At 41.0% G+C, this 26,731-nt stretch overlaps 1 protein-coding gene across 4 annotated transcripts in view; it reads right to left on the bottom strand.

The window, feature by feature from the left end:
- Positions 1-18,256, bottom strand: part of CCDC186 (coiled-coil domain containing 186) — a 32,504-nt gene extending 14,248 nt beyond the window's left edge. Inside the window, exons 1-5 of one of the 4 annotated variants that reach the window (XM_039385131.1) lie at positions 18,159-18,253; positions 12,216-12,323; positions 11,540-11,647; positions 3,836-4,523; positions 1,381-1,507 (exon numbers count right to left, since the gene is read on the bottom strand). In XM_039385131.1, coding sequence (XP_039241065.1) covers positions 1,381-1,507; positions 3,836-4,506 — 798 coding nt within the window. In that variant the 5' untranslated portion in view covers positions 4,507-4,523; positions 11,540-11,647; positions 12,216-12,323; positions 18,159-18,253. Of the gene's footprint in view, positions 1-1,380; positions 1,508-3,835; positions 4,524-11,539; positions 11,648-12,215; positions 12,324-17,310; positions 17,390-18,158 lie in introns of those variants that run through there. The other 3 variants (XM_027740011.2, XM_027740010.2, XM_027740012.2) reach the window with 3 other exon arrangements.
- Between the last annotated feature and the right edge of the window lie 8,475 nt (positions 18,257-26,731).

Genomic DNA, 26,731 nt, shown 5'->3' with positions numbered 1-26,731 from the left:
CACTTCCCAGAACGTGTTCGCTGCCAAGTCATGCAAGTCCAGTAGGAGCAGCATGGTAGCTACATAAAGCTGTGATACTGCCCAAACCTCGTTCAAATTGTGCCTAAAGATTATCCCCTTGTCCCAGGGGAAAGCCAACTCACCAAGATTATGGGGTTTTGTTTGCTTGGGGAGAGAAGGGGCAAGATCTCAGGGTCAGTGTCTTACATTTTTGTGCAATTCCAAGCTGCTACATAACAGGCAAGAACCACCTAAAATGCTTCTGTTACTGCACCATGACCTGATCACACTCTGTTCAGCTTTTCAAATTCATCACTGACCATACAAGAAGTTTTACACATAAAAGCATGCACAGTTTGCTTGGAGCTGCTAGTGCAGCCAAGCTTTCATTTACTTGAACGTTATCAGAAAACACTAATTCAGAAATTCGAACAATAAAACACTCACAATCACAAATGAGAAAACTCAAGTGTATCACAGCAATGTATCTTACAATTCCAGGCGCTATCCAACCACCATATAAAACTATTACACTCCAAGACAATATTTTCTGAAATTTCTTGCAAGCATGTAATATGACAAACTCCCTCACAAATGCTTTTTTTCAGAATGGGATAAAGCAATTGCTGCATGATATACCTTCATGAAATCATACAGTGCTATCATGGAAATACAGACTAAAGAAAATGAGTGAGCTGCTCATACTGATTTATTCAGGCACTCTAATTAGTAGCCTAAAAATAAGATCTTTCAATTCCATTTTCAATCACATCACGGATTTTCAAAGACTCTTTGAAATTAAGCAAACTACAGACAGACTAAGCTTCTAGACACATTAATATATTCCTCTAGAACTATAAGCCTGACAACTGTTTTGTGAACAGATTTCTGTGTGATGCAGACATTAACAGAGAAACCTGACAACCAGGATAGTCACCACTACTTTGACAAACAGAAATTAGTATTTTAAATACTATCTCTTGCCAGATTTCCAAGATACAATCTGTAATCAGCTGGCCAACCAACTGTAGGGATATCAGCAGATAGGTTTGTAACACCTGATGTGATACCTTTTATTCCCGCACTGAAACCAGCCCACACCAATGCACACACCATGTTCCTCTTTGGCCTTTCGTGGTTCTAACAAGTCCCTGAGGAAATGCTTGTATACAAAGTCAGTTTATCCAAAGACACTAAAGGCTTTCAAACAATTTCTTGAAATAGAAGAGCAGAATTATCCTCTTAAAAAGTTCAGAATAATATGCACTGGCATCCCTTCCTTCTTTGTGCTACCAGGGATCATGTCTTATTAAACAGTGGCAACAGTGACACTATATACAGGTGAGATACTAACCAGCACTTCTGTTTTGTTATCTGTACCTGCTTAATAATGCTGAGGTGCTGCTTTTCTGTTTCTGTTCGTTTTTTCAGCTCATCTTTTAAGTTGTCCTTTTCTGAGCAAATTTCCAAAATCAGTTCCTGATGTTTTTTATTTTCTTTAATCAATCTGTAAAGAAAAAGAAAAAAAGAAGAAATTAAAAACAAAGTACATCAGGTTTTTTGTTGTTTGTTTTCGGTTTTGAGATACATGATTTTTGCTCTTCGATCTGCAAATTTTATTGGGAAGCCAGAAATCCTAATAAAATTCATGAAAGCCTTACAAAAAAACCCTCAGAATAATTTTATGCCTGTGAAACTTAACTCCAAACCAGCAAACAGCATCTTCCTTGTGAGGAAATTGCTTGTTTCCAGCATTTTGGAGTTGTTGTGATACAGATGACATGAGACATCTGGTAACTCTCTGAAACTCCAGAGTTATCCACGTTGGTAATTTTAAGGTACATGTAAGACAGTAAGTTCCAGTCAGACAGTTCCACCAGTCAAATGTCTGCAAACACAGAGATTTTATTCACTTAATGAAGTGAACAGTACCCAGAGTGCCCCTGGAAGTTCACAGCCTAGTAAGAAATGGAATCCTGATTCTTTTAAGTCCTAAGTAGGTATATAACAAGTGTCATGCTCATGCTCCTTATAAAATTCAATTTTTAGCAATAGTTCCAGTTTAGCTCAGCTGTTTGAAGCCACCACATACCTAGTTTGACCTTCTAGCATAAAACTCAGAAGTTACATTATCAGAACTGCAGAATAAAAGGTCTCAAATATATTTACATGTTTGCAGATCTGTTAGATGGTGGGTATTTTAGACCACTAACTGCATGAATTTGTGGAAGGCATGCATTTACCTGAGAGAAAATATTTAAATATCCCTTTACACATATATTTTCATCTTTAGCTCCACTCTGTTGAAAACCAAAATTCTCTAAACAAACTAATCTCCTAAATTATAAGGAAGTAGAAACCAGTGAAAGACAGCTTAGCACCTGTGATCTGGTTTTGATCTATTAATGAATATTCCAGGATTACAAATTCTTAATTTATGCCATAGCTGCTCACATATATATTTAGATCTGATCATAGGAGAGAACTTGGCTATTTTCAGAACAATGTTACAAAAAATTCTGCTGATCATAAAGTCAGGGACAAAATAAACACAACCCAGAATACTCTTTGGACCAACCATGACATATTCCACAGCACTTTTACACCCTTCAGGTGACCTCAAGAGTCAAATGAGTTCAGCTGGAGAGACCAAACATATATTTATATAAAAAGCCTTCTGTGTGTATACATAACATGTACATATATACATAAACAGTTGCCTTTAAGGAAGTAATTGGTCTACGGCTGAAAATGCTGACCTGTCTGAGTTTACCTTAAACAAGTAAAACTCATTACCTCATGAACTCCTGGAATTACAACTATTTACACACCCATCACTTCAGATTCCCACTCCTCCTCTGTAACTACTCAGTGTCTAACTGTGCATTCTCATGCCTTCCTGTCATCAATTGACTTTCCTCACATTTATGATTTCTCAGGTTAACTGGTGAAGTGTAAGAGAACATTTTCCCTATTGGGACTCTCCCTCTATCTGGTTTCCCTTCTTCTGATGTCCTCCCATATCATGGTATTTGAGAGTTTTATATGAAAAGCAGGACACTCATTTCCAGCTCCGGGAAAAGGAATAAATATGAAATTAGAGGCTACATTTTGTTAGCAAAAACACCCAAACATTTTTAAGGAGGTAACAAAACATGAAACACCAAGTAAGGGATCATGAAATCAAGCTTTTGATGAACAGAAATATTCTTCATGTTGTACACACTGTCTGGTAGAACTACTAAGCCCAGATCATTACAGCAAAGTTTATAAGCCATGTACTTCAGAAGCTGTCCAATAAAATGTGGGAAGACATTGGTTCATCTATATATGACACTTCCAACTCAAAGAATAGTTCTCAGCTGATTAACAGCTTTGCTGGATTATGACAAGAGATTGAATATTACTTGAAAAGGAAACAGGCAATTTCAAACATAAATAAAATGCACATTGTGGGAGTTAGTACTTACAAAGATTCATTTCTCCCGAGACACATATGCACTGGACTATCTGTATTTCGCCATTACTTTTACAGTATTTAAGCAATTCTAGACATTGGCAGGCTATTCAATGACACAGTTGGCTATTCAGTTCCTGCCAAATTCTGCCAGAATTCAGATATCTAAGCACACGCTCTTATTTACAAGTACATACCACAAGTAAAAATAACTCCTCGCTTAGAGAATATAATTAGAAAAAGCTCATTAACTATCTTTTTAACAACTCAAGAGACAATTTGCTTCATATCAAAATGTTATATGCAGTTGCATACAACACACAGCCGAAATTGTTCAGTACAAACCTTCAACTGTGATGAGCATACTCAAATACTCACTTTTTTATAGTTTGTTCTTGCTGCAGGTATTTGTCTTGCACACATTTTTCAAACACAGCCAAGGCATGTTCACCCTTCTGCACACCGTTTGGGAGTTTTCGCTCCTTTGAAAAATCCGTGGATAAGAGTTCAGATTCTATTTCCTTTAGCAAATCCTCCTGTGAGGAAGTCTGATGTATTGTGGAAATAAGCTTCTTTGTGCAGTCTGTGTCAAAAGGGCTTTCTAAATAGATTTTATCGCTTGATTTTTTCACAAAGTCAGACTCCTCCCTTAGATCCTGTAATATTTCCATTAATGATTGTTCAGTCTGGTTAATTTTTGGATTGTGTTGTTCAAGTTCTTCAGTAGGTAAATGTTCTGTTTTCGTGGAGCCTTCTACCTTTCTTTCACAGCAGGTATTGGCACAGCAGTCTGTCCCTCCACTCTGCTGCTCTCCTTCTGTTGGGCCCCCATTGCTGCTTATGCCAACAGCTGCTGAATCCTGATCTGAGGGCAAATTCGATTCCCTTTCCAAGACACTAGCAACATCTCCAGTATAACTGATGCTTGAGCAGTCCTCCATTCCAGATGTTTTATCACACTTCTCATTATCTGGGGTCTTGAAAGAGGCATCATCCGACAGACTGACTGACTCCAGTGTGCTTTGCATTTCCGGTAAATGTTCCTCCATAATCTTCCTTCAGAAATCTAGATGTAGGATTCATATTACACAACATATTATATTCACAACCAAAAGAGACTGAGGGGAGATAAAGGCTACTTTATAAGTAAAATTCAAAGCGTTATGTTAAGTGTTATGCAGAGTTTGTTGCTCTTTCAGCACAACTTTAAGTAAATGCTCCAATATTAAGTTTTTCTAAAACAAGGTGAGAAATCAGGGATAACAAACAGCAATTAGTGAAACAGTAAATGCCAAGACAATAAAAACACCAGATTTTTAGAATTAATAATTCTACCATTTAAATCCACAAAAATTCCAAGTAATCACCTCTGAAAAAGCACTTCAGACATAAAATGACAAAAAAAGTCATTACAGCTTTCACTTTCCTACAAATTATTTGAAAGTAACAATATGTCTTGACTTACTCATTTTTACAACATAGGGTGACCTCCCCCCACAGCCAGCCAGAATATTCAACTTCCTTACTGTCACATCCTCACTCAGCAGTCATACAGCAACTGTGTGTGTACCCAGGAACCCAAGGGAAAGGACTGGGGGAGGATGGGGGTGAGATTCTCTTTTCCCATCTACTTTCAAGAAACCAAAATCCCCTGTGGAAGAGCACAGATGGTCTGTGGCAGATCTGCTCTCTCAAAAAGTAGCTTGCAAAGCAAATATTAGAAGACTTGAAAAGCTCTGCAGAAAGTGTTCTACTAATAGGACACCATCTTGAGATGCCAATAGCCAGAACACTTATGGAAGAGCCTGAGTATAACACTGTATCTTCTTTTTCAGGATTTCCAGATGGTCGGGTGCCTGGTAAGACTACTGGCAATTTTAGCAAGCACAAGAAGCCCTTATTTCCATTAGGAGAAATTCATTACAGCAATCCTAACTTTTAAATGCAACCCTATCCCCCTATAATGGATAAATTAGGCTATTTAAAAACAAAGCAAATTCTTCATTTATAAATTCAACTCTGCTATTCCAACAGTTGTCTCAAAGAAAGCAGTAACCTTGCCACCTTGCAACATCAAACTTGTTTTCACCCTTGCTTTCTCATTTGTTCAGCTCTCCCTCACACAGCCACACAATCCAAGTCACTCAGCTCCATGCTCCGTGCCCTTTGCCTCAGTCTGAAAGGAAACCCCTTTGTACTGCTTGGCTCCACTCGCCCTAGTCCTGCCTTATCAGCCAGCATTCCATACTAAGGCTCACCACTAAAGCAGAAGGATAAGTAGGTCCCATTAGGTCTGTCACTAATTGTTACCACTATGACCTTGCACTGTTAGGTATAGAAATCAGCTAAGGAAAGAAAGCAGCACCTTCAGCCCAGCTGTTTCTACCAGAAAATACCATCACACAAAACATCTACCACCAAGATCTGAAACCAACAGCTGAGCTACAACTGCCACTTAATCAACAAGAGAAAAGCATTTGCAAAAACTGAGCATATGGCTGAGAGTACGAAAGGGAACATGTCATGACTGGACAAGAGTCACAAGTAATCAAACAAGAATTAAACATTTATTAAGTAACATGCAAACCACTTTTCCTTTTTGGTTTCAAAGCAAAAAACCTCAATGCCACAATCTCTAACTCCATATAAATCAACATGAACAAATAGTAAGGGACAGGTACAAATGAGAATAGAGAAGGGGAATGAGAGAATTTTACAAACACATCTCCAATAATTAATAAAATCCTTGATTCCTCTTTGCTTCAAACGATTTATGTTTAAGGTCAACACTGGAGACAAGAAATCCATCTACTTGGTTTGTGCAGTCCAAACAAACACTCTTTTGGAACCTATCTAATCTCTGGTAACTTCTGCTAATAATGAAAGCTCACAGTGTACACTACTGATATTCTAAAACAACAAAAAAACCCAACTGACAATCTCAATGTGTAATCAAAAGAATGAATACTTTTTTTTGCAGTTATGCTCAGTTTCATAGTAGCAGAACACGTTAGGTCCTACTTAATTAAAAAGCCAGTAAAAAGCAATGCTTTGAGACTGGTGCACTTAATACAGTCTATAACCATAAGATAATTTGCAAATGATACAGTTAAGATGGAAGAAAATTTCACCTTCTAGTAAGTGTTCCCTCTCGTCATAGGTAGTTTATTATCCATTCAGCTGTAAAAGAACTATTATATTAGCATAAAGCTGAGGTACTGAGGTATTTTTTTCCATAGCAGTTACTCCAGTCTAAGTTCTTGCTGATGCTTTCTGTAGAATGATCAGAGGGGTTTTTAGCTTATTTTAAGCCTTTTATAAAGTATCTTCTAAAGCGTTATAAAATCTCCAAAAACATGTAGTTGTTTGATGTACTACTGCCTCAACCCTGCTCATGACTGCCCAGTTGCTGCAGTTCACCACTTCCACAAGAAAAAAGTGGTAGAATCAGATACATGAACTTCTATGTTGGTTGTTATACATAAAATTTCCCCTCCAGTCAGCAAACTGGGTGGTTTATCTTCATCTGAAAGTAACAAGTGAAAAATATACCCCTGTTAAGAGAGCACATTAGGGAGGTCGCTATGTTTTCTTATTGTGTTACTTCCTTCCATAAACAACACTGTGAATTAAAGAGAAAGATTAATCTACATGGAAGCAGAAATACAATTATTTGCACAACTCAATTAGTCACAGAGCAAAAAAAAAAAAAAGCCACCTACTCTATATCCATAATAGCTTACAGTTAATATCAATCATAAATAAAGCGCAGGTTTTGTATCAATGTAAGAATTTGAGCAGTGATTATATCAACTGGTTAAAGCGTGAAAAGTAAATTATGATTCAGTGTTCCCTACAGTCCTACTTGAATTTTCAATAGCACCTAGAATAAAATTTACCACATTAAGTTCCCAGTCTTTCTGATTCTAATACACTGCATTTTAGACTTATCTGTTCAAATCTATCTGAATCTGTTCATGACATACATAGATTTTTTTTTCCTACTGTCACTGAATAGTATTATTTTTTGCATTCTAATTACTAACTTTTAAACAGAAACTGAACTTAACAGTTGACCACAGGATCACAATTTATATTCACATCAGAAACTTCCAGACAAAGACATCATGTGGAGCAGTGCAAGTTCACATTGATATTCAAATGTCTCTTGAGCATCCAAAGTTTGTTGTGCCTCCCTGAGGCAACTGAGTATAGCAGATACCTCCTCTGTAATGCCAGAGACAGAAAACTGCAGTAATTCTACTAAAGGAAAGGCTCATGGTTTTGTAAGCAAAAGGTTTTGTGTGAAAGAAGCTTAAAAGGATCAACACTGCCAGCCTAGCAGTAGCTAGCTGAAATGAGACATGCTAATATCTGACTGTTTTACATCAAACACACAAATATAGCAAGTTGCAGATACTATTTGGACACCAGCTACACATTTGATAGCAGCTCCATGCCTTTCCAGGTTTAATATCAATTGTCTATCATCCTACTCAGCCTTACAAATGATTTTTCCAAAATCAGGAAAGTACTAAGGTTAAGTAATATTGCACTTTAAGAAAACACAATAGTTTAGTGCCTGTTATGTGATTTTCAGAAGGCATCAAAAACAATCAAAAAAGGCAAATCTTGACTCAAGCAAGTGAACTAGTTTATGTAATGATATGTTCAAACATCAAACAAGCACACAGTGTGTTGATTGACAGCAAAGTGCCAGGTGAGCACTGGATGACCTTCTTGCACTGTTTTGCTAAGCTTTCACCTTCAACCACCTGCTCTGCTCCTTCCTCAGGGCTGATGTTCATCTTAACAATACAGCACAAGTGTCTTGTTCCTAATGCCCTCACCCTCACAGTGTATGTCCCTTCTGCTCCCTATGCCACAGATAATGTAATCACCACCAGGTCAGGTTAAAAGCCCGAGCAGGAACTTCTCCAACTGGCATTTTGAGATCAGCCCAGCCCAAGCTTGCTTGCTCACATACCGTGAATAACTTCCATCCATCTAGTGCAGCATGTGAAAAGCTTTCTGTCACCGGCCTGTAACACTTTGCTGCTGCTGTGACAGGACTCTTTGCACTCAAACAAACTGGTCTGACCAGTCCTCCTCCTCCTCTCTGATTTACAGCTCACAATTAGTTTGACACTCTAACACACCTTCCCCGTGTCCCTGCCCCTATTCCACAGCTGAGGACACAGCCGGCTGTGTTTTCCCACAGTGCAGCAACAAAAACCAAAGCGAGTGGAAACGCAGCAACTGAAAATGTGGTGATGTGAGCAGCAGAGAATGAGGAACAGGAGCACAGCTCAGACAGACTCACTTTGCAGATTAATGGGCCCTCGGGCCGCATTTTCACAAGCGAACAAAACATCTCCCTGTATATATACATCAGAATACAGACTGTACCCTTCGAAAGCAAAACTTTGCCTTTTTCTTGAAGATATACTGTTTTCTCTCATCATAGATATGTTCTTCAAAGATGCAACGCCCATATATACTTTTCCTCATTACTCACAAAACTAGAGTTTAAATCTGCATCAGCACATAGGATCTCCAAGTCCTAAAGTAAAATTTAAAATGGATAAGTAGTTAAACAGCAGCCACAGGACACAAAACATTAAAGGCTGGTACTGGCAAGGGTTACAACCATTTATCATGCTACTTAAATTGAGATGTGCTTATCTGCTGAACTGCTGATAGCACAAGTGACTGGAATCAAAAGCAGGGAGCAGAGAGCCTGCCAATACATTAAGTGGACAACACAACAGCTTTCTAAGACAGAAAGGTCTCACAGGTACGTAAGGGAATGCAAATACTAAGGAAATAGCAATTTTTTCATTCACTTCCTTTGTTACACAATATAAGCATCCTCTATTAATAGCTAACCAAATGATAAAAATAGCAACAAATGTGACAACCATTCATTTAAGCTCTTCAAGAAAGTATCTTCTACAACATAAGTATTGATTACCTTGGTAGAACATCAAAAATCTTGATACATGGTTCTATAAGATGCAAAAAAAAAAAAAAAAAGAAGAAAAATATTTCCTGTAGCCACCTTCAGCAGCAGTACAGAGAAGGTTATGCTTTAACAGTGAATTCTCACTTCAGAGTCCATTCACTGGCACAGAGAAAAGTAGTGTCTGCAACAGTCAATCCTCCCCTTTCCTCTGCTGAAAAGTACATACACTCCTACTTTTTAGGAAAGCCATTGACACCCTCATCCTTGCCTGCTCGTCCACTGTACCGGTTGAAAATCCTTCTCCCCCCTCCTCCATTCCACTACTGCTAATTCCCAGCCACTGAAAGGTAATTCATGATGAAAGCAATTCCCTATATGCTTTCGACTGTCTGCACAGATCTAATTAGGAACACAACCTGTCCCAACTGTAGCCTGCTATCCTGTGAGTACAGGCACGTGCTGAGCATCTGGTACATTTTAATTCAATATTATGTCATTTCAAACTGCCTGTCTTTTCAATCTTCCTATTCAATGCAAACATGATTCTTTTAAATCCCTGACTACAAAGGACTTCCCTATTAACTCTAACTTTTAATTTCATAAAATAGATAGTTTGACCTAAAGTATGAACACTTAACTTGTAAATAGGCAAGGAGGAAATTATTTTGCTTCAGCCAATTTTAAAATACATGCAAGAGGACATCTAAAGAAACATAACAAATTATAACTACAGGAAGCATTTGTTGAGGTGAGGCTGTCTAGAAGAACTCACTAACAACAAGGGGAAAAAATAAAGTGTGTGCCTTGTCACCTAGTAACTATCGCAGTGGGGCTCTTTTACAACAAAGAGATTAAAGAATGACAGAAGTGTGTGCCTGGGGTGGTTCTGTAAGCAAACAGATTGATGGTCATGGTCCTCAGAAATAAAAATTACTGCTTTAAAAGAAAAAAAAAAGTATGCTACAAAGCTTAAAAATACTGCAGAGAGAGAGGCTTCATGGGTGTGTGCACACACAAAACCTTGTTCAACCCAGGGTTGAAAATAGCAAAGAGCATTGAGATAAGTGACCCTGAGGCACAAAACCTTCTGAAAGGGGAGTAACAGGAAGTTAATACAGTAAATGCAGTTCACTGTACATGAGACACATTCAACCACACATTACATAATATAATGGACAGTAGCAGTCAATTATGTCAGCTCCACTCAACAAGACATGGGTTTGTATCATCTTTGGGTAGGTGTTTTTCACTCATAGCTGTGTTCCTAAGAGAGGCCTTGTAGCAGAGTCACTGATGAAGAGGGAATCATCTGCTCTCCAAACAAGTACACATACAATCCACAAAATCACGAAAAAACAGTTCTCACATCAGCTAAGACCATATGTGCTCTTCAGCTCTGGATATGTAAAAACCAGGTTTTTTAGGCTATGAAACAAGCTCATCTTTAAACAGAAGTACAAGGTAAATTTACAAAGCTTTCCTCTTTTCATTTCAGATCCGTCACAGCAGAGTACTCAAACTTCCTTTAAATAATAGACTAAAGTCTCAAAATTACTCAAAGCTGCAATACAGATAAGATGCATTTCAGAGAGCAGGTGGGGGACAAGGAGAGATGAAGTACTCCATGGCTCATGGGCAGCTGACTCCAACAGTCAGGAGGGTCCTAAGTACCATGACGTGGCCAGGCAAGCAGCTCAGTGACAGAAAAATCTGGTGACGCTGACACAAGCAGCCCATGTTCACAGAAGTCCCTACCATTCTTACATGGATGTCAACTCAGCACCCATAGAGTTCACAGTGTGTGCTGTGAACTTGCTAAGACAAAACTGCACACCTCTAAACAAAGTCCACATGTTTACAGGAAAAACCTACCTAGATAATAAGGCCCTTGAAATTGCTTCAGAGTCATTCTCTTTATGTTGTAATTTGCGATCCTTACTTCCTCGTTCTTTCTCAATAACTCGATCAATAACTCACAAAATTGCTGCTGTTACTCTTTATTTGGTTCTACAAGATGGCACATTCTCAAGACAAGTTCCACTAGAAATTCATCATAAAAGTCTAAGCAAACACCCTTAAGCAGTAGTCTCTTCAAATGCTCTGTAATACTCACTAACCTTCCGCATTGGTTCTGGTTTCCAAACTACGCAGTTCAGCTTTAGCATGCAGTGTCAATAACCAGAAGGGATAATGCCTGTCCTTTGGAGAGCTTCTTATGAAGATACCTATAAAAGGGGTTTATTCTTAACATCCTCAGACTGCCCAGTGAAAGCAAATTATTACTTCTTTTCCCTAGTACCAGACCAAAAAACTTGAGGTAGCACTACAAAAACCTCAAAATAATGAGCTGTCTATTCCAGGTGCTGTGTTACTGTTCTCTGTACCACATTCTTAGTTATTTTACAAACACCTCTGCTCTTCTGCATCCTTCTCCCCAGTTCAACCAAAAAAATGCTTGTTTGATATATGGGTTTACAAAGATTTTTTTTGCTAGCAGATCCCAATATTGCAGGAACAAGAGAGGAAAAAACAGCTTCATTTTGATACTGGAGGTGCCAGAAGCAGACATTTATGAATCACTATGGTTCTGGCAAAACTGAATTCAGGAAAGTGGACATACAGCTTGCCTTCACATCTAGAGAGTTCTGGGTTTTATCTCTGCATAGCCCAGTGTTAGATGAACGGAAAATTCTACACCTCAGTTAAACCACTTAGAAATGTAATGCTTTCCCAATGATTGCCCCGTTTGTTCACCTCCAATTCTTCAGACAGCAAAGTAGAGCACTGAAGTACCTGAAGCTGGAGCTGGTCTACACAGATACCAGAAACTGTTTATTTCATTACTCTGGCTTTCCAACAGCTCTCCAATCATCAAGAAGCCTGTTCATTGATATGTTACATCTGAAAACAGAAATATTTTTAACTCAGTTGCATAACCTTTCAAAACTGATATAATAATAATAATAAAAGCCAATACACAAACACCAAAAGGCTACTAAAAAAGTCCAAACTAACAGCCAAATCTAGAGCTGGGAGTGTGGACAACAGACTTTTTTTTAAAGGAAAAGCATTATCCTCATAAAATTATAACTGGCAAAGAAAACACTGTCTTCTTTTCTGTATCACCCAACAGCAGATTGAAATGCAGTCATTAATTTCCAAGAGGATGTTACATGCATTTTACATCTATTTTGAAGATTCCCACTTACAAGATTTATTTTTACATGCAGTTCATTGCACTCAATGAAGCATCTCTATGTACTATTGCTCATGAAGCAAAGACAAATACACAACTTTAGCAAAACCAATGTTATCATTTATACTGCAATAATGTGTTGCCTCTTTCCCCAATCATTGCAGTATAGACTAAAGGATCTGCTAAGGACAATTTTTTTTATACTGCCTTCCATTTCCACTCATGATCTATGAAGTGAAGTGACATATGACTGAAATTTCAACGGTCATTAGAGTGTTTTTGATGGAGCTCAGATGCTCATCAGAAGACCCCAACAAAAGCAAAAACTGCACATCAGCAGCATTTGAACAGTTTGGTTACAAATCCACTTCCCTCTTGAAAGTTCCTGGGCAACAAAAAGACTAAGTACAAATGATTTAGCAGTTTTCAATTGCAAATTCGAGTTAAAAATGAGATGCAATATAACTCAGTGTAACACAGGAGATGGACTTCATTTCAAAGAGTTAATTAGTATTTATTGGCTGAAGAACACTGAAGAGAATAATAATGATTTTTAGAGTTTTCTTGACAAGACACACACATGAAGCTATCAGTAACCAAAGTAAGACTTTAAGAAGTTATATGTAAAAAAGTCCCACAAATGCCATAGCATTTATTATAATGACCATAATTTGTCTGAACAGTTTGTTCCACAATGGACTGTTCCTCTCCTTTAGATATCACACTACAATATATTTTATTAGAAACAATCTTAGATGAATCACTACAGAATAATAAAGTACTATTATCTTTAAACACATCCTAAGACAGAGACATTAAAGTAACCATTAGCCACCAGACAACTGTTAGAATCAGTTGCCACTTCAATTTAGATTTAATTCCAACCTATTATACTCAGATAAGAAATGAAGCTGTAGGACAGCTTACATGCTACCATATATATAATGACAACCCAATAAATCTGCTAAAGAAAAATTCTGGGGTACAAAAATGTTTCTATCTTCTTATAGCGGGGTTGTTCCATTGTAAAACCCAAGATGCCTCTCTTCAAAAGCTTTTCACATCTTTACTAGATAATAATCATTATTCAAGCTTTTCCAAGTCAGTGCCAACCTGTCATTGCACTAGAACTCTTGCTAAGAATTTTCCATGACAGTAAGACTAAAAATAAAATTGAAGATATTTTTTCAGTTTGTTTATCTTACTGTAATCCTGATAATACTTTCACCTAAACTAATCTGAACAGAGTGAACATACCTTTCTACTTCACTTGTTGGGTGAGGTTTTCAGTTTCTTTTTCTGAAGCCACTTTTTCCTTAACTACCGTCTACTGCTCAACACATTGCAAAACAAACTGCACTGGCAAAACAGACTTAACTGTTATTCCCAATTAATACCCAACTTAACCTGTATTTTGCATGGTATCTTTCACAAGAACTCTGACAAAAATTACCTTCCCAGACTAAGCATTATGTCACCAGCAATACTGCAGAAGAGAAAAACTGAAATCCTAGAGATAATTCTATTTGCAACTGAAGTTTATAACAGGAAAAAAAAAAAAAGAGGATTTAACTAAAGAAGTTCTATTCCACACGACAAGATAAGAAACACAGCTCTACTGCACAGCAGTTCTGTAGAGGGACAAACCAAAGGTTTCAACTAAATCAAAAGGGACTGGGATAGAAAGGTCCACAAAATCAGATATTTTACATAATCTAGTGTGAGATGAATTTCAAAAAAATCCTTCTGGCTTCAGGTTCTAACATTTGGTTACAACTCCGCACATAACATTAATCAGAGCAGCAAGCCACCCAAATTAGAAGTGATGAAACACAATAAAAGGAGATGAACTGGACTGAAAAGCATCACACCATTTAAGAATTCTTAAGCTTAAGAAGAGATGCAGTTGATCACCACAGCTGGTGTTTCAAACAAAACAAAGGGTGATCATGAGGTCTCATACACTCACGGTCTTCCTGTATTCCTGCATTCACAGAGAACATACATAGGAAAAAAGAAACACACCCGAGTCCCACCTACACTAGCTCTCCCGATACTAATTCACGTTTGTCCAAGATCAAATAGATGATACTGTTGTAATTCAGACTGAAGATTACTGGGGTATTGGTGAGAAGGAAGATGCAATGGAACATGGCTCCATCCACACAGAAACACTCGAGGACTGCAATACAGACAGCACAGCTGTGACTCGTAGCACAAGTGGAAAAGCTGGCTGTGCACTGGGACATCAAGTCCTCCAGCCCAGGCATAACTTGACACAGCTCCTGACTCAGCTCACACAAAGACTTGCTTTGATGCATATGCTTGAAGGGAAGGGAGTGGAGCAGTGCATGTACACAGTGGGTACTCTCAGGATTTCCTTGCTTTTATCAGTTTAATACTTAATCTCAATTACTTTTCTCAGTTTTTTAATCTTACTTTATTAAGCACCAACTGCACACCCTCATGCCAGCACCAAGGTGCAAAGCTCAGCATTTCTATCGATTCTTTGAATGTGGGACAAGTGCTTTAGAAGAAAAGGTTTACTCAAACTTTATCCTTGCTTACATCACAAGTTTGATAGTTGAACAATAGCATATGATTCCTTCAGGGCACCGCCAGGTTTCCCACCAACCTCATGCAAGTGTTAATAATATGGTCATATTAACTCCACGTCTGGAGTCAAGTAACAGCACCACTCGAAAATAAAGTCCATCAGTTAAGGTTTAACAAGTGAGGCTGGATTTGTTCCCATCACAAGCCACGGGGTACACCTTGAGAGTGTTATTTTTTGTCACACTAGTCCGAAGGTTGGAAGCTCATCTATCAGGGGAAAACAACATTCTAGCAACAGCATCCTTTCACTGCGAACTTCAAAAGACTTGGATACTTAAGGGTTTACATACAGACTTGCAACCTTCTGTTACTGCTATGTCTTCAGCACAGAACAACTAGAACAACTCTTAAGTTAAGAAAATGAGTCTACACTTCAGCAACCAATGCAATGCCAGCAACAGCACTACTCTAACCTTTCAGATTTCAGCATCATCCTTGCAGCTTTGCTCACAACAGGGCCAGTAGCAGCCAGGGCACTCATTATTACTACTGCCCTGTTCACATTCACATTCTGACACTGATAACATCACCTGTGCAAAGAAGAATGTCTTAAGGGAGGATAAAAAAATCAAATTTACGACTGAGCGCACATTCTGTGACAGGTCTTCTACACCTATAACAAAGCCGTAACTCTTGTTCACACTACAGAAGTTGGAGCCCTGGCAGACCTTCTCACAAACCTGTAGTGTTATGGCATTGTACGATACAGATCTTAGCATATTTCGCATTGGAGATGACAGCAGGTTTGCTTTAAATGGCTCTTTTCACACGTTGTTTCCGGAACATGCAAAAGGGTTGTAAAATTCCAACCATGGCATTACCGTCTGCATGATCACTGTACACTGGAAAACACCACTCAGGGGGACGGTAAGGCTCTACTCTTTTCAAACCTGATTTTCCTAGAGAGTTTCTGCAGTATCCCTGGAAACAAATGAGTAAAAAACTTCAGTCCTTTAAGGATGTGAACAAGTCAACTGTAAGTCTACAGAAGACTGCCTTCTGTTACTTAATATGAGGTATTATTATATCCAATATTATCACAGCAAAAAAATCAACCAGTATTCCATGTACTTCTTGAAATTAGGGTCATGATTTTGTCCCCTATTATGACACCAGTTTGTTTCTGATGCTTTTTTTTCACCCTCAATCTGATCCCGCAGGGTCTTGGTCTATGACTTGAAGATAAGAATTATCCATAAGGCTTTCCAATATTGTTTTTGGCAATAGGAAAATCAGTTCAGAACAAGCCAGCCCAGAACTAAGTATATGCCTCCTGGAACCCACACATCAGCAAAACTTGCAGACTACTGATTCAACATGCCTAATAACACTATAAAAATAAAAAAAAACCACTTGCCTTTCTATTTTTCATAGCTCTTTAAAAAGCCAGCTTCGGGAAATCCAATATTAGCCTTGGGTAGCGTTAAGCAACATAGCTGCTAACTATGACCTAAAAAAACACTCTCTGTATTTGATTCTTCAGTCCTTTTCTCAACAGTTTGAAACACTGAAGTGAACAAACATCTCTCAACAACCCCAAATTAAGTCTTATAAAATGATAGAATAATACTGTTTTAAAGCCAAGACAAGAATAGATGACGGAAGATTTTCAAAAAAAGGAGGACTCAAAGGCAATACAGAACTAGGTTTGGGGGGTTTTTTTATAAAATGTCATTTCAATTGTCATCTTATGGCCTCTTGAAACATCTTCATTTTCAGTTTCCATATTTCTAGAGCTTAACCATCTCCTCCGTAAAGTCAATGGCAACACAAGCATTCATAGCTACTAGTGATTACATTTCCTTGCAGACAGAGAAAAGCAGCTGTGGCTCATGCTGTTACAACAATTTCTTTATACAACAAAACATTCTGAGACACCGGCCACATGTGAGGTTTTACTGCATTCTGCTTGCAACATTTTGACTTCTGAAAAGCAGTTTTACAAGAAGGTAAAGCAAACCAACACTAAAGCTGGAATGCCATACTTTTAATCTTACACACAGGTTTCAAATTCACAAGAAATCCACTGCTGGTCTGCACAGAGTCTCGCTGGCAGTATACACATATCAGACTCACCTGTGCAGACTATTTTCCAGGATAAGAGCCAAAATCCGCAAGCCTACATCATAATCACCTCGCTGAAGTCCTTTCAAACCTAGAAGGCCAAGCAGCTTTTGCAAATACCATCCGCAAAAGCCAGGACACACTGTACCGCAGCACCGCAGCCGAGTCTAAAAAATAACCTTCATACTGGCTTAACAGTTACTGGGGTTTGTTACCTAATTATTTAACCATACAGCGAAATCAAGACGCAGCCAAACGAAACAGGACAACCTAATTAACACCGTGGTGGAGAAAGCTGTCAAGAAACAAAGAGATTGCGAGCCAGCACCGGAGCCAGCGCTGCCCGCCCGGAGGTCCTGGCTGAGAAGGGGCTGTCAAGGCAGGACTGCACCCCCCGGCCACCGTGTCACCGCGCTCCCACCTCCCTGTGCCTCACCCACGGACCTGCGGCCAGCCCAGTGCCCCCACCCGCACGGGGAGATGCCCCGCCGCGGCCACCCGGGAGAAGTGTGCGTGTCTGTCTGTCTGTCTGTCTGTCTGCCTCCCTCTCTCCTCCTCCCGCCCCCGCGGCCACGTCCCCCCCGAGTTTATCGTCCGCCGACAGCGAAGCGGATCACTGCCGCGCCGCCCCCTCCCCGACCTCGCCGGGCAGCGCCGTCCCGTCCCGTCCCGTCCCGTCCCCCGAGCCCCGGCGCCCTCGGCCGCGGGTGCCCCGCGCCGCCCCCTCGGGGACCCCGGCAGCGCCCGCGGGGCTGGAGGGCGCTGCCACCGAGTACCCACACACACACACATACGTACGCACATATACGTACGCACACATACACACCCCCGCCCGCCTTTCCCCCGGCGAGACCCCTCACCCGCTCGCTACGCGGCCGGCAGGGTGAACAACAGCCCCGCCATGGCGGCACACGGCGCTCCGATGCCGTTCCCCGCCGGCCGCCCCGGCCCGGCGCGCTGACACATCAACAAAGATGGCGGCGGCGGGCGGGGCCCGGCCCAGCAGCGGGGGCGGGACCGGGGGGAGCCGGCGGGGCCCCGGGGCGGGACCGGCCGGGCGGCACCGGGGGTCCGGGGCTAGCGGCGCCCCGAAAGGCTGCGATGCGCTGTGATCTAGGGGCACGAAACGACACGTTCGCTGACGGTACTAACAGCTCCAAGCGGCTGGTCCTACAGGATATAGGAGATGGTCTTAAGCTGCGCCAGGGGAGGTTCAGGTTGGACATCAGGAAGAATTTCCACACAGAAAGGGGGATTAGATATTGGAATGGACTGCTCAGGGAGGCAGTGGAGTCACTGTCTCTGGAGGTGTTCAAGGAAAGACTGGACGCGGCACTTGGTGCCATGGTCTGGTTGATATGGTGGTGTTTGGTCACAGGTCGGACTCGATGATCTCAGAGGTCTTTTCCAACAGAATATGGGATTTCACACAGTAGAGAATTTAGAGCAGGTGACTGAAAATTATTTCAATCTGTAGTTCTTTTTTCCCCTCTCTTCTTATTTAAACATGCACCTTTCTGGGCAAGGGATCTCGTGTCAGGCATTCTATGGCGGTACCCAAGACCCAGAGCCCTGAGGAGCCCTCCTGCCGTACAGGAGGGACTCTTCAACTCAAGACTTTTCAGAGAGATGGTCACAAAGACACCTCTCCTTTTTGCAAGATCAGTGCACAAGTAAGGACTAATAGAATCTCTTCACCCTTAAGTAAACAGCACCTCATTCTGCAGAACCAACCCCTACACATGACATCAAAACCCTCTGCACCTACGTGTCACTAAGAGTCAGTCCAGTGATGTTAATAAACGGAGCCCAGCTTCACTTAACACCTGCTGGGACTTCATTCCTTATTCTGACTGGATTTAAAAAAAAAAAAAAAAAAAAGTGAAAAATTTGCTAGGCATCAAAAACTGCATTTCAGAGATGGGAGCAGCAATTTTTCAGTGGCACACAAAGCTTTTTGGAATCTAGAGCAAGACATAAATGCCATTCTATTTAATACAAAATAAATTGAAAAAAATACCTTAGCAGACAAGCTGTTAAGTGAAAGCAGTTGTATTTACTATAGCAGCTCAGTTAAAATAAGCACTGGCATCTCTCCTGCAGTAAGTTCTTAAACATACCAACAGAAAAGCAAGTTAAAATCATTGAATAATTCAGGTTGGAAAGGACCTCAGAAACTTACCTAGTACAATCCCCTACTCATAGCAAGCCTAACTTTGATGTTAGATCAGACTGTTCCTTTATTTTGGCTAATTTATTTTTATATACATAAAAAACCCATGCACATACCTGCATATATGAAATCATCACACAACAGTAATGATTTTTTCCGTTCCTACTGTGGATTACCTTGAAAACAGAATGTGCTGCATAACTTTACTTGCAAACATTAATTAGGAGACTTATTTTAGAGCAAGTTATTTTTCTCCATATTCTTTCTAGGTATTTGGAATTTCAGAGCTGCAAATGCAAATTTTAGGGTCCTAGAAAATGCTCCCTTGAAACCTGTCATTTAACGCCAGCCAGCAACTGAGCCCCACACAGCTGCTGGCTCGTGTCCCTCCCCAACAAGATGGGGGAGAGAACTGGAAGACTCAAACTCGTGGGTTGAGATAAAGACAGTTTAATGTGACAGAAAAGAAAATAATAATTATATTAATAATAATGATGATAAAAGAATTAGAATGTACAAAACCATTAGATGCACAATGCACTTGCTTACCACGCGCTGATCAATGCCCAGAGAGTTCCCAAATAGCAGACCCTCGTCAGCTTTTCCCTCTGTTTATGTACTGAGGATGACACCATTTGGTGTGGAATATCCCTTTGGCCAGCTAGGGTCAGCTGTCCAAGCCATCTCCCTCCCAGCCTCTTGTTCCCTCCCTTCTTGCTGGCAGGGCATGAGAATTTGAAAAGTCCTTGACATAGTGTAAACACTACTTAGAAACAACTAAAAACGTTAGTTTGTTATCAACATTATTTTCGTTGGAAATCCAAAACACAGCTCTGTACCAGCTACTGGGAAGAAAATTAACTCTATCCCAGCCAAAACCTTTTTACAGATCCTTAAAAAGAACAATGGGATTTTAGAGAAAATCAATCTGCAAACTGTTCAGTGCTATCATAACTATAATTTTTATTTTGGGAAAGATAATACTCCTTCAGGTAACTAAACAAAGTCCTAGCCATCACTTCTAAAGCCGTGAAGGAGTCAGTCATATGCAGGCATATGTCTTTAAGAGCATTATTAAGTTTAGATCATAAATGAAAGTAGGTTGCAGAGACAACTTGTGCCCTCAGCTTTAACCTCCAAATACCATTCTAAAGGCAAATGTCTATCCCTTGCTTTGTTCATAATATGCTGTGCATTCCATCTCATTAAAAAATACAAAAAAGATCAGGTGTGGAATAGGGATAAGTAAAAATTGTCCCTTTTCAGAAAGCAGTGCCATGCAAAACTCACTTGCTAATTGCCATACAGTCCAAATCTAAGCTTAGCTTTCAGAAAGGCTTCTTTGCCTCTCCTGCTCCTGTTCTGCAGCTGAGCCACAAAGTTCACACAGCCCTGCTGCTCTGTAACACAGTCATTTCAGTCCCCAAATGCTTATTTGGTCTTCTAGTTATTTAAAGGCAACTTCAGAGACATCAATGTACTCTGGCCCCATCCTTCTAAGATCTGCGCTTCTGCCTGCTGAACACTTTGTCTGTAGTCTCACTGATGCTAATTGTGTGTGGTTTAGCGTGTTCCACCAGACTTGGCAGAATTTCAGATGATTTTTACCTTTTATTCTGGACATTTTTTTTTCAGCAGGATTGAAATCAGGTTAAGAAAATAGAGCCTGGTTAGTGGAGTTCTTTAAAGGTAGGAGAAAAGGGTTTTTTTTGTACTCAGCTAGACTCCTCATAGCTCTAGTAACAGAACTGATGTTGACAGTTCTGTAATACCTGTGCTTAGGCCACATTTTCATCTAAAGAGTATCTTATCCCCAGGAGGCAGCCACAGATACTTAGGAATTGATAATGACATGTCACAGAGAGAGCCCTTCCCCAAACTGCTTGAGTTCATATTAAATAAGAATGAATTACTGTACATCTTAATTAGCCAGTCATAGCTGTCATTTGGCATGTACAAATGCTGAGGAAAACAATTCCTGAGTGAGAGAACTAACCATCTGAAAGACAGACAGTCCTACACAAAGACTTCTCTTCTGCTGCAGACAAGCTCTGCATTGCAGAGGCAGAAGCTGAATTTGGCCCACATATTCAAAAGGTTGTAGTTCTAACTTTTGGCTCATGTTTTGTTATGTAAGAAAAAGAAAAGTAAGTGTTCATGTAATTGCTCAATGTCCAGTTGACGTTTGTCAATTATACAGAGCATTTTTATAGCTTTGCCTGCTGAAAGTGCTTACAAACATATGTTGTCTTCTTCAGCTAAAAAAGTGTTTGCAACTCCACTTTAAGGGAAAACAATGAGATGGCTGAAACAGCAGATGAAGAGCCATATCTGGCACTGCCAAGGAGGAGTTGGAAGCACAGTCCAGCTTGTTCAACTCCCATCTTCTGTATTTGTCAGAACACTGGTCTGTTATACTGTAATTACGGATGGCTGACTCGATTCCTACATTTCACATCATGTCAAGATTACATGAAGAGTTATTATTTTCTTCATTAGGAATGGCTTTCATTGTCTAACCATTTTATTCTGAGCAAGCACAGTTTGCCAGGGGTTGTCAGGGAGCCCCATCCACAAAGCCCCGGGAACCCCATCTTCCCTCCCTGTGTCAGGTAAGGACAGCACCTCTGCTGAAGCTGCTTGCCACCACTGTTGTGTCTGATCTATGCATGGTAAATCCTAAGCATGCCTGTGATCATTCAAGTGCTCTAAGTTATAACTGGAAAAAACTATTTTCATTATATGTTGCGTGGGCTGTCCTTTGTTCAGCATGTAGCCCAGTGGTGTCCCAGCTAATTCCTAGGCACTTAGATCCTACAGCTAATGACACACTGGCACAGTTATTACAGAACCTACATGTAGGATAGCCCGAAGCTCTTGCTAACAATTGCAGGCAAGCTACATCAACATCCTGCAGCTCCTGTGATGTCGCTTCTGATCAGGCTCCATGCTAACAGTACTGTGCTCAGTTACCTCTGACACTCATTTATATTTCACTTTGGAAGGGAGAGCTACCCTGCAGGAAGACATGGATAGGCTGGAGGAATGAGCTAAGAAGAACCTTATGAAATTCAACAAGATCAAGTGTAAGGTCTTGCACCCGGGACAACATAAACCAGGATGCTGCTGTGGCAAAGAAAGCCAACAGGATGCTAGGCTGAATGAACAAGGACATCACCAGCACAGATAGAGAAGTATTTGTCCCACTCAGTGTTTGCCAGGCTACACATGGAATACTGTTCAGTTTTGGTCCCTGCTGTACAAAAGAGAGGTGGACAGGCTGGAAAGAGAAGGGCCACAAAGATGATCAAAGGTCTGAGAAGCTTGCTATAGGAGGAACAGCTGAGAGAAGTGGTTTCTTCTGCCATCGGAAAAGAAGGCTCAGGGGAGACCTTATCCATGTTCCAGTATTTAAAGGGTGGCTATAAAGAAGATGGAGACTCACGAAGTCCCATGGAAAAGACAAAAGGTAATGGATACCAGTCACTTATGGGGAGATTCCAATTAGATACAAGAGTAAAATGTTTCACAATAAGAATAATCAGGCATTGGAATAATCTCCCCAGGGAAGTGGTAGATTCCCCAACGCTGGACAATTTTAAGATTCACCTGGACAGGGGGCTGGGCCATCTTGTCTAGTGTGAGCTTTTGCCACTAGATGACCAGATGATACTTGTATTCTGGTATTCATAGTATACCTGACCTGGGATTCTACAGTTCTATTATTTTTTTCCATTGCTGCAGCCAGACCTGTTATTTTTTCTTTTTAGAATGAATTTTACTGCTGTCATTTCCTGCCCTTTCTTGTTGCACTATCCTGAGGCATGGAAAGTTCCAAATGACTGACACTTAGAAAACAAAAACAAAACATTTGCCTTAACTGCAAGAAAACTTTGTGCTTTTATCCACTTATCACATGCGGATAAAGTTCTGTCTCCAGTGGGATTCTTGACTTGCCTTTTCATCATAATCTGTCAATATACTTCCAGAACAGTCTATAGTGTTAATTAGTGTAATTTCAAAAGACTGTTGTGACTGGCAGCTCTGTTTGCTTCAGCAGGCACTGGGGATTGAAATGACCAGCCAGCTAAATGTACTAGAAACATGGATGTTTTAAGCCACAAAGTCTTCTTCTTCTTCTTTTTTTTTTTTTTTTTTTTTTGAGAGAGAGAGGGGGAGACAGGGAGAGAGAGAGGTCTGAATGACAGAGTTCTTCTTAGGCATGAGGACTGGTGAGCTAACCTTAGGGACAGAGGAACAAAGTGCAGGGAGGCAATGAAGGCTGTATGATCATGATTACCCTGTTTCCCAGCAACCTCCCAATGTACAACTGTGCCTACTCTGATATGCAATGCTGGGCAATTTGGCAGATGGATTTCCTGAAATCCCACGTAATCCCACCTAATTTCACCTCTTGCTTTCAGAGCAGCCTCTGATACAGTCAGCTTCTGCTCAGGTTGCAGCTGAGGGCTGGTGGTTCATTGGAGCCCAGAAGAGTCTCTCCTCTGGCTTTGGTAGGTGGTATCTAAACCACCTAGAGAAAACTTAGCAGCCCTTAGATGTGTTCTGCACTTTGAGAATGCTTAGAACAATGGTTTGGCAGACAGGATCCTAGACTTAAACCCAGAAGATTTAGACTGAAATGCTGTCATAGCCAGACTCTAAATGTCTTTAAGGCAGAATAGCTGTGCCTCAGTTACTTCTCTGTGAACAGAGATAATTATTCCCTGCTGTACAGAACATGTAAGAATAAAATCCATCACTGATTTTATACACTTTAATAATAAGTACAACAATGTAGGCACTAAAATAGACCAGAGTAATTTATTTTTGTTGAAAGTTTAATTGCACAGCACTGGGAACACCTGAGATCATATCGGAGTAGTAGCATAACTGCAGCAGTCTTGAGGATGAAGTATGTTTTCCCATGTAGACAGAAACATGAGAATGGGAAACAAAAGTTAAAAGAAGAAAAGGGGAAAACACCTTGTATAGAAAAGAAAGAGGAGAAAGGACAAATGAAAGCAAGGTTGGAAAAAGGAGATGAAGTAATGTATTTTCTAGGCTGCAAGGCACAATGCAAATATTTTAAAATACAAATGCATCCATTTTATGTATCAAATTTCATCCTTTTGCATAGATCTCACACATTTCTGAATTTGTATGAAATAAGGCTGCCTAACTGATGTCATGAGAGAATTTTCATTTTATCAGAGAAAATACAGCAAGCAGCTGTACACATTGTCTGCTATGGACACCTGGCCTAAGACGTGGGTGTGCCTGCTGCTGGGAAGCACTGAGGCCAAGTCAGGAGAAGACCAAGGCTGCTCAGGCACAGAGTTGTGAGTATAACATGAAGGTTTTTCTGAAATTAACAGCTAAGGAAAGTGCTGTAGCTCCCTGAAGCTAGTATTTTGTAACTCTTAATTATTCTTTCATCTTTTTGCATCAGTAAGAGCAGCACACTACAGGGATCGCCAAGGAATGCATGGGATTACTGGGACAGCCGTGGGTAATGATGGCCATGAAGATGCTCGCAGAGCTGGAGCACTTCTGCTATGAAGACAGGCTGAGAGAATCAGAGTGTTCATCTTGGAGAAGAGAAGGCTGTGGGAAGACCTTGTACCTAAAGGTACCTAACAGTACAAGAGAGCTGGAGAGGGATTTTTTACAAGGGCATGTAGTGATAGGACAAAGGGGAATGGCTTCAAACTGACAGAGAGCAGATTTACATTAGATATTAGTAAGAAATCGTTTCCTGTGAGTGTGGTGAGGCACTGGCCCAGGTTGCCCAGAGAAGTTGTGGATGGCCCATTGTCACTGAAATTGGAGAATAAAATTCCTTAACACCAATGCAGTATTAAGGAGCAGGCATTAGTCTATTACAGCACAGATGTCAAGGGGATAACTCAGCCTAAGGTGCACACCTGGCTCAAGATGGTACATATTTATTAGCCAGGGATATACATATTCATGAGAGTACATGTTTCTGAACAATTTGTTACTTTAGGAGGCCACAGAGTCCCTTAACTGGCTTGGGCCGACTTGACTTGGTACCGAGCTCTCACCCTTCATGACATTTCATTAACTGCCACCTTGTTGTAATTTGCAACACCATCCCTAAGGGTGTTCAAGGCCAGGCTGGATGGGGCTCTGAGAAACCTGGTCTAGTGGAAGCTGTCCCTGCCCATTCTAGGGGAATTGGAACTAGATGATTTTTAAGGTCCTTTCCAACTCAAATCATTTTATGATACTGTAATACTTCACTGTCCCTCAGCGAATTTTGTTGAAGACAGAGTGAGAAAATTATTGGAGCTTTTGAGTAATAAAATCCAACCCGTCGCTTGCCACACACTGGGTGTAATACAATTTATGACTAATGTATTTTTGACCACGGCTCTGACAACCACACCACAGTCCATGTGAAAACCACACAGCCACAGCTACCAGGTCCTGGCACAGGGGACGCTGACAAGGAGGCACCAGTTGTGGTGGCCAGCTGAGGGGTCTGACCCAGCACTCTGCTGCAGCAGTAACCTCAGAATCACAGAATCAACTAGGTTGGAAAAGACCTCTGAGATTATTGAGCCCATGACCCAACACCACCCTGTCTACTAAACCACGGCACCAAGTACCACGTCCAGTCTCTTCTTAAACACCTCCGGGGCACTGACTCCACCACCTCCCTGGGCAGCCCATTCCAATGCCCAGTCATTCTCTCTGTGAAGAACTTCTTCCTAATGTCTAACCTAAACCTCCCCTGGTGCAGCTTAAGACTGTATCCTCTTGTCCTACTGCTGGCTGCCCGGGAGAAGAGACCGACCCCACGTGGCTACACCCTCCTGTCAGGGAGTTGTAGAGAGTGATGAGGTCTCCCCTGAACCTCCTCTTCTCCAGGCTAAACAACCCCAGCTCCCCCAGCTGCTCCTCATAGGACTTGTGCTCCAGTCCCTTCACCCGCCTCCTTGCCCTTCTCTGGACCTGCTCCAGCACCTCAGCATCCTTCTTGAACTGAGGGGCCCAGAACGGGACGCAGCACTCCAGGTGCGGCCTCACCAGCGCCAAGTACAGGGGATGAATCACTCTCCTGGTCCTCCCGTCCACACAATTCCTGACACAGGCCGGCTGTGCCTCGTGGGCGGCCCCGCATGTGCCGCTATAGGCCCGCGGTGCCCGGGGCTGCTCCGCCCGCCCTTCCCAGGCTGAGATGGCGTCACCGCCGGCTCCCCTCGCGCGCCCGGCACGTGCCGCGCCCCGCCC

Source organism: Pipra filicauda, unplaced genomic scaffold (genome assembly GCF_003945595.2).
Source record: "Pipra filicauda isolate LSUMZ 115617 unplaced genomic scaffold, ASM394559v2 scaffold397_size650280_pilon, whole genome shotgun sequence".
Classification (NCBI taxonomy): Eukaryota; Metazoa; Chordata; class Aves; order Passeriformes; family Pipridae; genus Pipra; species Pipra filicauda.
The sequence above is the reverse complement of the archived record's forward strand: the minus strand, read 5'-3'. Positions and strand labels throughout refer to the sequence as shown.